Source organism: Rutidosis leptorrhynchoides, chromosome 3, assembly GCF_046630445.1.
Source record: "Rutidosis leptorrhynchoides isolate AG116_Rl617_1_P2 chromosome 3, CSIRO_AGI_Rlap_v1, whole genome shotgun sequence".
NCBI lineage: Eukaryota > Viridiplantae > Streptophyta > Magnoliopsida > Asterales > Asteraceae > Rutidosis > Rutidosis leptorrhynchoides.
Window position 1 is genome coordinate 654123508 of NC_092335.1, and position 13228 is coordinate 654136735.

A 13228-nucleotide genomic window follows, 5' to 3' on the forward strand; every position below is an offset into this window, starting at 1 on the left:
TCAAAGAATTTAGTTTTTGATACAAGTTGAATATCACAGATCCATCTATTTTATCATAGGTTTCTTTTAGTTCTTTCCATACATCAGAAGCAATTTTTGAATATATTTGACCATTATATAACTCATCAGACATAGAACCAAGAATCCAAGATAAAACAACAGCATTACATCTATCCCACTGGATTCCAAGAACCTCATTATCTTCACTTCTTTTAAAAGTTCCATTTATAAAACCCATTTTATTCTTTGTTTGTAAAGCAAGTTCAATAGCACAAGACCAAGATTTATAATTTTCACTTCCTTTTAGCTTTACATTTATTAAAGGTGTACTACTAATATCACTTGGGTGAAGATAAAGAGGATCTCCAAAATCCAGTTTGCTAATCTGAGTAGTACCACTACCAGAAACATCATCATCATCTTTAGCCATATTAAACAAACAGTATTAAAAAATAGTAAAAAACAGCACAGAAAACCAAAAAGGTAATCCAAGCAGTGATCCAGATAAGTGAATTTTCAAGGAAATTCACTCCAGGTCTTACTTGGGACCTCCTCTTCTACAATAAAACCAAGAAAGTTAGTACACAATAAAGATAAAGAAGGGTTAGAAGTAACCAATCAATCACAAATGATTGATGATACAGCGGAAGACAAACAAGAATCAGATGATGAAGATTTGAGAACGATGAACACCAAACCCTAATTGAAGAAAATTAGGGTTTTCAGCAGCAATTGGTAGATTCAACGATCTATCACCCCAGATGTTCTTGATTGATCCCAAAACGAAACAAGATATGACCAGAAACAATTGTATCACCGATAAACACAGAGATCGATGAAACCCTAAAATTCAGAACCCTGAATCAAACGATGAAGATAGACAATAATCAACACCACAGTCGATCCGTATCGCTCTGATACCATGTAGAAAATAACGAATCAAACACCAGAAGTATACAAGATTGTATACTTTCAGATCTATTTCACTGAATCAACAACAATGAATTGAAACAATTTTACTAAACAAACGAAACCAATACAATGATCTCAAAGATAACCACAATTCATCAACTAGATGAATTAAGAAACTTAACAAGAATTACAGAATATTTAGAGAGCTTTTTACAAACTGAAAGAGATTGATTGAATGAATAAATCAAACCCTAGATCTAATCTGGATATATCAGAAATATACACCGACATACCCCATAAATTTTACATAAAGTGCATCTAAGCCCCTCAACTATATAAACTATAAGAAGTTGACAAGAATGGCCCTTGGATGTTAGAATTAGACTCAACTACGTCCCATCGTTGTGCTATTAGAGAAACCTCCATACTAGGTATGTCGATTTAACAACTAACAACACATGATTCGCAAAGAGTCTAAAACCTTCAAATAATCTTCACCAAGTATCATACAACAACAACTTCAACATAGCCACCAAACAATCAACCAGAAAACCTGCACAATACTAATCATGCAATGAGAAACAAACAAGAATAAAGAAAACAATTAGATTGATACTTTGAACATATAACAAATTAATAATGGATATACATGTGCATAATATGAAACAATATATACATGGCCTACATATACATGCGCATAATATGAAACAATACAGGATAATAGCTATGAAAGAAAATGCAGCCATGTGGAAAATGAAAAATAGAGGCAGAAGAATATAGGATAATAGGGTTATACGTGGAAGGATTCCTAAAGTATTTAATGGATTATGGGTATTTGAGTAAATTTTATTCCAAAAGCTCTTTTGCTAGAATCAAACGCTTGTTAGACTAGCGTTTACATTTGGAGCTTTTTCTTGCTCCTAAAAGCTAAAAGCTTGTTGAACCAAACGAGTCTTTTTATTAATTTAGAGCTTTTTGTTAAAAATTAAAAGCTAAAAACTCTAAAAAGCTATGTGCCAAACATGCCCTAATTCTTAACAAACAATTAGACCTGTATCAATAATTTTAGGTTTATTTTTAATAGTTAATCATTAAAAAATTGCATAATTTTTTTTAACAAAGAGATGGCACGCAATAGACGGTGAGTTAATTTAATTGGCTGTCAAAGCTCGTGCCTAGCGAATATCATCCCTCTTTTTATCAACACAAAACAAAGGCACATGGACACGTGGGTTCTCTTCATATATTTCTACACATTATCCTATTCCCATTCCCATTCATGATAAATCATACTCCGTACATGATTATTTTGATTATATGATTTATTTTTAGTTTATAATAATAATAAAAATTAATGCATTATTACTATTATTATTAATTTATATTATTATAAAACTAGTGAAATGACCCGTGGAATCACGAGTTTGTTTAAACGAACAGTTTAATGATATGTTTTAGGTATTGAGTGAACGTAAATGCTAAAGTCATTTAGTTTAATGACCCGTGGAACCACATTGTCCGACTAAGAAACTCCTCAGCTGAACATTTCATCAAACACCTAAAATGCATATTAACCAATCAACATCCAATCAGAGCAGATAATATTGGTTGTCATTTAATTTTAAAAGTGTAAATTAAAATATAAATTTAGAATTGGTTTCCTTCTACTTAGCTTTTATACTTTCTCGTACTCATTTCAAAATAATTAACTAAAATAATTCAAAATAAAATAATTCTTAATAAGATTTAATAATAATAATTAATTAATGTGATTTAATTTTAATTCAAAATTATTTATATTAATGATATCACCCATCATACTTAGATTTTTTTCTTTTGTTTTTGGATTTTTTTTAATAAAGGAATTAGCCTGATAATGACATCATCATTATAGGATTTTAATAGAAACTATAGTTAATAGGGAATAAGAATTAGTCTTATCTAATTAGTTTTATGAAATAACCACCTTGACGCATAGAGTGTAATGAGTTTTCATACGGTGAATATGGTGTTAATCAATACAAGATAGAATAGAGTTCAACTAGTTGTGGAGCCCTCGCTTCGCGCCGGGGGCTCCGTTTTGAATGCGAGTTAAAAAAAAGTCTTGATCTATTTTGTAAAAAAAAAAAAATTTCGACATAACATTGAAGGGTTGTTCCTTTTGTGAAAGTTGTTTCTTTTAGCGTTCGGGTTTTATTTTAAAAAAAAAGTTAGTAAAGTGGGGGTTCGATTTGTATTTTAATAAAAGTTAGTGGGTTAAGTTTGTGAAATTTGAAAAAACTTTACGTATAAAGTGGGGGTTCGATTTGTATTTTAATAAAAGTTAGGGGGTTAAGTTTGTGAAAATTGAATATTAGTAAAAAAAAAAAAGTTAGTAAAGTGGAGGTTCGATTTGTATTTTAATAAAAGTTAGGGGGTTAAGCTTGTGAAATTTGGAGAAAAATATACGTATAAAGTGGGGGGTTCGATTTGTATTTTAATGAAAGTTAAGGGGTTAAGTTTGCGAAAAGTGAAAAAATGAATAGTACTATTCATTTCCACTTTACCTTTTAAATATAGGTATACGTATAAAGTGGAGGGTTCGATTTGTATTTTAATGAAAGTTAAGAGGTTAAGTTTGCGAAAAGTGAAAAAATGAATAGTACTATTCATTTTCACTTTACCTTTTGGGGGTTCGATTTGTATTTTAATAAAAGTTAGGGGGTTAAGATTGTGAAAATTGAATATTAGTTAAAAAAAAAAGTTAGTAAAGTGGGGGTTCGATTTGTATTTTAATAAAAGTTAGGGGGTTAAGCTTGTGAAATTTGGGGAAAAATATACGTATAAAGTGGGGGGTTCGATTTGTATTTTAATGAAAGTTAAGGGGTTAAGTTTGCGAAAAGTGAAAAAATGAATAGTACTATTCATTCCACTTTACCTTTTAGATATAGGTATAGGTATAAAGTGGGGGTTCGATTTGTATTTTAATGAAAGTTAAGGGGTTAAGTTTGCGAAAAGTGAAAAAATGAATAGTACTATTTATTTCCACTTTACCTTTTAGATATAGGTATACGTATAAAGTGGGGAGTTCAATTTGTATTTTAATGAAAGTTAAGGGGTTTAGTTTACGTAAAATGAAAAAATGAATAGTACTATTCATTTCCACTTTACCTTTTAGATATTGGTATATAATGTTGGGAGCACAAGAAGCTCTTAGCCAAAACACAAACCACAACATCGATCAGAACAATACATGTGTCACAAAACCAACACAAAACAAAACAACCAGTCACTACTATGACGACTAACATATATTATACTTTTCAACAGGCGTTGATCGCTCACACATGGTGTGTATCCTCGAACTTCAAAGACATCACTTTGAAGCGAACCTTAGCGAGTGATCAATTAGAATTTGACCTCTTAAATAGGGGCGAAGTCAGAATTTGATAATATGGGAAGCTTACTTGACAATTATATATTACATTAAAACCTCTTTTCACACATCATAACAAATTATTATAGTGAGAAAATAAGTAAGTAATCATAACCAACTTATATAGAATTAAAATCCGAATTAAACCTAATACATAAGTTTTGTGAAAAATAATTGCAAAAATTAGCTAATTATGTAAACTTCAAGTCATTATTTCACTAAATAACTTATAAATAATAGCTCAAAAATTAAAAAAAAATTAATGGTTCAAAATTTAAAACTAGTTAAATTTGAATAAAATTATGGTAAAACTCTAAATACTCTTCTATAATAATATACTTAAGTTTGTCTGTATCATTTAGGATTTTTCTAATGACAGTACTAAAGGTTGTCATTAAGGGATTAAGACATGAGAGAAAAACTTCTACAATAATAATTGAGGGATGATTAGTTAAAATAATTAAAGACGAACTATTAATATTTCATTGTAATTGGGCCTACTGGGAGATGTTGAGTACCCCTTTGTCATCTCCGTGTCTCCCTATTGCTCTTAAATAAGATTAAAGCTTTGAGAGCTTTCAACTTCAAATCCACTAAGACCATATTTATCCCTGCCATGCGTGTTGGCGTTTTGCTGGGTGAGGGTGGGGTGCTTGATGAGGGTGTTGCCAGACTGCTGTATAATGGGTGGCGTGCTGAGTGGCGTGTTGGGCGTATTTTTTTATTTCTTTTACATTTTTCTTTCATTTTTATTGATTTTAATTGCTTTTATATTATTATTTTGTAAATTATAAAAAACAAATAAATTTAATAAAATACACTAAAATTCAAATTAAAAAAATACGATTATATTAAAAATAAAAAAGTTCTAAATTACTTAATTTAAAATTCCTAAAAATGAAAAAAAAAATACATAATTAAAAGTCCTAAATTACGCTAAAACGACCTAAAAATTAAAAAACAATACATGATTAGTTTTTTAATATATAGAGTCTTGACTCACGTAACCGGACTCAAGGCTACTCGAATCGGAGTGCGCCTGATCGTAAGTCGCTTGACCCATGTTGACGAGATATAAGACAATTCGACATGGTCGTGTCCTGGCTCGCTCCTTTTGCGCATTCCATTGCTCATCCGTAAACAGGAACATCAACACTTGCGCCTCTTCGTCGAAATACATCATTTGCGTGAATACCTTTGGTGTTTCTTTTTGGAGAAACTTTGTTAGCTTCGTCCAATATTCGATTTCGGCAACAGCTACATCTTCAAATGATTTTTCCCCCTTTCTACGTACGACCTAAAGTCGTTCTCAGCCCGTCCCCCGTAGTGAACATCAAGAGAAAGTTTGGTGGAAGACAATGTGTTTTGATAAATATGGAGAAGGGTATATGTGTATATGTTTGTGTGAATGTATGCATGTGTATGTCTGTATATATAGAGAGAAATTGTCATATATTCGTTGCAAATCTGTTTCCAAGTACACGAAATTGCCCAAACACGCTTCAAACTTGCTGTGCTACGTTCCTACACGCCTCGAAGATTTTGGCCAACACGCCGCGTTACGGCGTGCGTGTTGGCGTGTTGCTTCAAATTCAGCCGCAACACGGGCGCGATATTCATGGTCTAAGCAACAAAAATTTTATTGTGGCAACGAAAGTTCACCCGTAATGATTTTAAGTTGCTCGCAAAATAAGTAATCGTTCTGGGATTAGTTGACTCATAAAGCGAGTCAAAAACAATGGTAAGAAAAATAGTTTTACGAACTATATTGTATTAATTATGATTAGCTTATATGAAAGTTAAAATCATATATAAGGAACATACTATATAGTAACAAAAATAGGTTGACTTGGTTTAAGGGAGATGTATGTCAAAACTTGAAACCTATTTGTAATGACTAATGATCGTGATGTACGTATTCCATAATACATATCATGTGAAATAATTGGGGTCATCAAATAAACAGATTGGATAATAATTCATAACTAATATTGTAAATGTTAAGTCTAACTAAGAGCTAAGTTCGAGAGGGATAAGACGACCTATCACATTTACAATAAACGGATGATGTTATATTTTTACGGGAAAAGGATTATGATGACTCCGCACAACATTACGAATTTTTTAAATGTTTGTAAAGACGTTTCCAAGTTGAAAGTTATTTTAAATATAAATTGTGTGTGGCAGAAATAGAAAACTTGGCATGCCGTTTCGGTTGCGAAGTGAGTGTTTTTTCATTCATCTACTTAGATCTCTCTATTGGTACATATATGAAGAAGTTAGGTGTCTGGTTATATTTAAAAATAAAAAAGGCTAGCTGAGTGTAAAGCACGATCCAAATTTCATTGGCGGACATTTATTATTGTTATTGTTATATCGATCTTAATTATTTTACCATTGTACTTTTTCTCACTAATTTCAAGCTCTTTATGTGTCTTAGCAAAACTTAAAAACATGAAACGACCCTCTTTAGGGTGGGTCGGCATAGGAGGCCGGATATATTGGGCTGTTTTACATATATATTGCATATATATATTGCATATATGTATAGAAACATGTAAAACTCTTATGATTTTTTTTTTTTTTTTTTCATCAATATACGGAGTATAAACTTTGCTTTATAATGAAAACTAAAATAAAAATAGGTGAGACAATTATTAACGTAATTGACGCATGTAACCCCGCAATTAAGGTTGTTTTTCTATTGTAATCTAAGGTTTAGATATTAGGGGGAATAAAAAATTACTAGTATCATGTTTGATTTTTAGCTTTCATAAATTGTGCGAAACGCCATTTTAAAACTTAGTTAAAATATGTTAGTTTACTTGAAATCGGTGGCGATCTTGAACATATGTTATGGGAGGGCCAAATTAATTCTACGTAATACATAAAATATATATTCCTAAGACAAAGCCTTCTCACATTCAATATTTTTTGTGATTTAATAAATTAAAGAGGTCATCAAAATTTATAAATTAGAATTAGAATAAATAATGATATAAAATAAAATTACATTCCTCCAAAACAATATTTACATTAAATTACAAAAAATTAAATATCTTTTATACTTCTAAAACAAAATTTAAAACCCACAGTTTTAAACTTCTAAAACAAGGCCCAAATACTTTTTTAAGTCATTATTAAATATCCGATGACCGTAGTGATAAATTGAATTCATATTTTACTTCACATAATTAGTACAGTTAAGTTATGTGCTCTCTTTTGAGTTTAGTTAGTGTTTGTTTAGTGTTTCAGAGTGAGAGATAACTCTTAATCCTTAATCTTCCGGCATTGGATGAGATCTGGTATATATTTCTTCTATCATAGGTTTGGTTGGTTGGGTTAGTTTTAAGCCGTATTTGTTTCTTTGGATCGTTTGGTCGGTTTTTTTTTGTTCGGGGTGTTCGGGCTCATCGGGCTCGTAGTTTTGTCTTGAGAAGTGCTTCTTGTCGTTTTAAGTGTTTGTTTTTCGCATAAGAAAATATAAATTCAAGAACTATTCAATTATTTAAAAATATAAGTAGCGATTGTACACACTAGCACTACTCAAAAATCAATTTTATGCGTTGTAAAATTCTTTAATATGGCTCATGTTGTTGGTAATGTGGGTTAAAAAGCATTCTTTAGAAACTTTTAACTTCCTCATTTTAGAAACGTTATTAGTTTTAGTTAAGTAATATCAATATCAATGAAGGATACGATGAATATGACAAAATAGATGATACAAAAAATCGGAACTAATCTTTTAAAACATAATCATATGTTTTGTACGAGACTATTTATGTGACACATGCTAAACATGTTCATTATATTAGGTGATGTTTGTACGTTAAAAAATATCCCCATGAGACTAAACTAGATAATTTAATTTTAATTGATATACAAAACATGGTGCCATAGCGTATACAATTATGTAGCAACATACTTTATAACTAGTTTAGGTTTAGGGTTTACCTTTATTTTTAGGAAGTTATAAAGAGTGATAACAACGAAGATACAAATTGAACGATGAACTCAACAATTCATTCATTCAATAGATTTACAATCGATTCATTACATCTGATTATACACGTCAACTAACTAATTAACCACTCTAACAGAATTAACAACTTAAACGAACAAAGTTACATAAGTCATCCCTACACCATCAATAAATACAATCAAGCCCCTGGACTTCTATTTACACTTTAGTCCCTGGACTTCTATTTACATCAATACTCCCCTCCAAGTTGTGAGTAATGGGCAGTAAAACTTCCAACTTGGACAAGAGTTTATTGTGATGTTCTGTGGGTATAATTTTCGTGCAAACATATGGTAATTGTGACTTTGTGGGTACATACTGCATCTTAATCATCCCTAATTTCACTTGATCTCATATATAATGGCAATCAACCTCGATATGTTTAGTTCTAGCATGGAAGATTGGATTTTGTAGCAATATGTATAGCTGATTGATTATCACAAAGTAATTCAAATGAATCCAAATCATTGAGGCCTAAATCTTTTAACAAAGTAACTAACCAAGTGATTTCACAACATATTAATGCCATTGCTCTATATTCAGCCTCTGTAGATGAACGAGAGGCCAAATTTTGCTTCTTTGATTTCCATACAAAAACATGTGGTTGACCTTCTGATCATTGAAAAACTTGCCCAATCCGAATCACCATAAGCTTTTAACTGAACTGCAGACCTTTTAGCAAGAATTATACCTTGGTATGGAGCTAATAACAGATACCACAATAAATGTTTCACTGCTTGCATATCCACAGATGTTGGATTATGCATAAAGCTTAACAATTGCACTGTATAACAGATATATTAAGTCTTGTAATAGTTAAATAAATCAATTTTCCTATTAACCTTTTGTAAACTTCTGGATCAGTTAAGGGTGTACCAACTTCTGCAGTGAGTTTAATATTTTGATTCATAGGTAATTTGTAAGGTCTCATGTTTTGCACACTAGCTTCTTTCAACAAATCCAATGTATATTTTCTTTGAGATACAAAAATTCCATGCTCAGACTTAAATACTTCTAAACCCAAAAAGTAACTCAATTCACCCAAATCTTTCATATGAAATGTTGATTTCAGTTGTTCTTATAACTGCACAATATGATCATGACTATTCCCAGTAATTAACAAGTCATCTACATATACCAAAATAGATTGAATTGTTCATTATCTTTTTTAGTGAACAATGAATAATCAGCTTTAGATTGTTGATAACCAAAGGACAACAAAGTACTTGACAATTTAGCAAATCATTGTCTAGGTGTTTGTTTAAGCCCATACAAGGACTTTTTAAGTTTGCATATAGACTTCTTCCATTAGATCACCATGCAGAAATGCATTTGAGACATCCATTTGACACAATTCTTAATCATACATAGCCGCCACAACTAACAGCGACCTAACAGTAATCATTTTTGCAACAGGTGCAAAAGTTTTTGCATAATCTACCGCTTTCCTTTGTCTATTACCATCCACAACAAACCTTTCCTTTTTTATGTCCATTGTATCATCTGCTTTGAGCTTTGTTTTATAAATCCAATGACAACTTATGGCCTTCTTTCCAGCTGATAGATCAATAATTTCTCAAGTGTTGTTTGTTTCTAATGCAGCTAGTTCATTATCCATAGCTGCACACCAACCTGAGTCTTTAAAAGCTTATTTAAAACGTGTTGGGTCAACATGAGCCATTAATGCAGTAACATAATGCTGAAACTCATCTTGTAACACATGACTAGTAACTTGGTTAGCAACTCGTGTGTGAGACAAACCACTTGTAGATCCTGGAAAAACATAATCTTAATGCCAAATAGGAGCATTTGAAGTCCTAGTAGATCTTCTTAATTTCGGTACAGTGGTAGTAGTATCATGTACAAGATGTACACCAGTATTATCTTGTGTTTTTAATGCAAATATGAAAGATGAATCATCATATATTGAAGGAGAAATTGCAAACTATGGTGATGTATGTATAACACTTGGAACAGGATGCATGAACTTATTGACATTTTCGGCAGAATAAGGAAATATATGTTCATAAAACTGAACATCACTTGATAAAAATACAGAATGAGATAAAAGGTTATACAACTTGTATACCTTTTGATGAGGAGGATAACCAATAAACACACATGATGTCATGGCAAAATAATCAAATACTCTAAGATCATCATAAGTAGGTGATTTATTGAATAGAATTACATATGATATCTTATTTTTGAAAACTAAAAAAGGAAATCTGTTGATAAGATACGTGGCAGTAGTAACACAATCACCTCAAAAACTTTAAAGGTAAATTAGCTTGAAACTTCAATGCCCTAGCCACTTCAAGTGTGTGCCTATGTTTCCTTTCTACTCTACCATTTTGTTGCGATCTATCATGACATGAAGTTTGATGTTCAATTCCATACTGAGCTAAATACCTTCCCAGATCACCTTTTTCAAACTCTAAGGCATTATCTAATCTTACCGCTTTAACCTTTTTTCAAATTTATTGTTAACAAACTTTAGAAAAAATTTAAATACACCGAAGCAATCATTCTTGTTTACAAGTAAGTACACCTAAGTTGCTCTACTACAATCATCTACAAGTATCAAGAAGAACCTATATTTTCCTTCATAAACCACTTTATATGGACCTCATATATCAATGTGTATCAACTGAAAAATAGTATCACTATGTGAACTACTAACATGAAAAGATAATTTAGTGACCTTTGCCATTGGATAGGTTAAAAAAACACTGTATTTATTCCTTTTATTAACCAATACAGATACAGAAAATATACATTGTAACTTTATATTGGACACATGTCCTAGCCTATGATGCCACAAGCTACAAGAATTGACCTCTTTACTAGTACTAGCACATATACATTTGCTTATAGTAACAAATTACAATCATTCACAACAAAAACAACCATCTTAGCTAATCTTTGATTAATCTGATACAGAGGCGCTTTGATCAAGTAGTACATATTAGCTCTTCTCTTACCCAGGCCTATCACCTTGCTTGTGATCAAGTACCGAATAACAGAGAATTGTGAATAGAACATCACAATACAAGATTGATCTTTAGTAAGTTTAGGTACAGATAATATACTAAATTTGAAATATGGAACAACAAGCAGATCTTTCAAAGTCATATTATTCTTAAGTTGTAGTTTTCCAATAAAAGTTATAATAGAAGAGTTCCCATTTGGAATTTTAATATAAGGTTTATAAAATAAGCTTTTAGCCTCAACAAGATTTTCAGATAAAGGAGTCTTATGGTCTGTAGCACCAGTATCTAATATCCACTCAATTTTAAGTGATGATTTAGTTAATATACCTGCAGCAAAATGATGATCCAACTCATCATCCTAGTAATTCTTGTCCTGCACTTCATTATGATTCATTTGTGGAAAACTTTTCAATAGTTGTTCAAACTGTGCAGAGGTAAAAACCACATTATTGCCTTCTACGGTAGCTGCAGATTTCTTAAACACATATTTTGACTTTGACCACCCTGACTTGACAATTTAGCTGCAAATTGTTTGTATTTACTGTGCTCATGTGGATAGCCTACTTTTTCTCATCATTTTTCAAGTGGATGCCACCTCAAACCACAAATTGAGCACTTTTCCTTCTGAGGAATCTTACTGTAAAAAGCAGTTGTTTCAACTATGTTAAACATCTTTCTATGAATTTCCTCTTGTTGCAGCATAGAGCATGATGATTCAACACTTAGTAAAGGAGTCATAAGTAATAATTGACTCCTCAATGAACTATAATGATCATCAAGACCATCAAAAACTGAAACAAATGTTGTTCTTCTTTTCGTTGATTTATAGCAGTTAACAGATTAACCACATCAATAGTAGCAGTATTAACTCTTGAAAGTTAATTCAAAGAATTCATTTCTTCCTACACACATTTGATTTTAGTATAGTATACATTCACATGTATACCTTGTTGTTCATTTAAATAGGTCTCTTTATGTAACTTATACTTCCTTGAACCATTGCTCTATGACGATCCGAAAATTTCCGATCAAATTTAAACTTAATCTTTATATAATTCCGACACAATAAGCAAAGTCTGCAATATTGAATCTCAAAATTTTTGAATTGTTTTCATATTTACAATTACCCTTCTATTGTTCCCGACGATTCACGAATAATTTTTTTGTAAATAAATATGTACATATATATAAATATGAATATAAGTATATGTAATATATTTTTTTTTTGAATAACTAAAATACACTTTAATCAAGAATTAAAAATGTAAAAATAATAAACAAAATAATAAAGTTATTATTAAAATGAATATATAAATAGATATAAGATATTATTGTGAATCAATATAGTAATATATATATATATATATATATATATATAAGATTCCTATTAATAACTATTATATTGTAACATTTATAAAATATATAAATATTCAATATTCAATAGATGTATTCATATAATACATGATATAAATTGTAATATAAATTACAAGTTTAATTATAATTATTATATGATTATTATTACATTCATTATCATTATTAATATTAATAGCAATATTATTAAAATTATAATACTAAAATTGATACCTGTGATTTGTTAAATATCATTATAACTAGTAGTAAAGTTATGATTTTAGTCATTATGATTAGTAATATTATTAAACATTATTACCATTTTTTTTATTCAGAACTATTATTATCATTATTATTATAGTTATTAGAAAATAATACAATGTATTAGTATCATTAATAATAGTATTATCATTCTTATCATTATGATCAAACTTATAAAAACTTCCATTTTTGTTATTAATAATATTACCATATTATTATCTTTATTATTTATATCATTATATTATCAGTATTAATTGATAATATTAATATTATTAT

The 13228-nt window shown here is 30.2% G+C and overlaps 2 protein-coding genes across 2 annotated transcripts; both read right to left on the bottom strand.

Annotated features, from left to right (window-relative positions):
* Positions 1-8887: 8887 nt before the first annotated feature.
* LOC139902501 (uncharacterized mitochondrial protein AtMg00810-like) lies at positions 8888-9402 on the bottom strand. The gene is made up of 2 exons (XM_071885115.1): positions 9225-9402; positions 8888-9132 (listed from the first exon to the last, which is right to left on the bottom strand). Exons 1-2 carry the CDS (start codon positions 9400-9402, stop codon positions 8888-8890), a joined length of 423 nt encoding a protein of 140 aa, XP_071741216.1.
* A 303-nt stretch (positions 9403-9705) lies between these two features.
* LOC139902502 (uncharacterized) lies at positions 9706-12079 on the bottom strand. The gene is made up of 6 exons (XM_071885117.1): positions 11944-12079; positions 11259-11668; positions 10614-10816; positions 10317-10498; positions 10008-10121; positions 9706-9905 (listed from the first exon to the last, which is right to left on the bottom strand). Exons 1-6 carry the CDS (start codon positions 12077-12079, stop codon positions 9706-9708), a joined length of 1245 nt encoding a protein of 414 aa, XP_071741218.1.
* Between the last annotated feature and the right edge of the window lie 1149 nt (positions 12080-13228).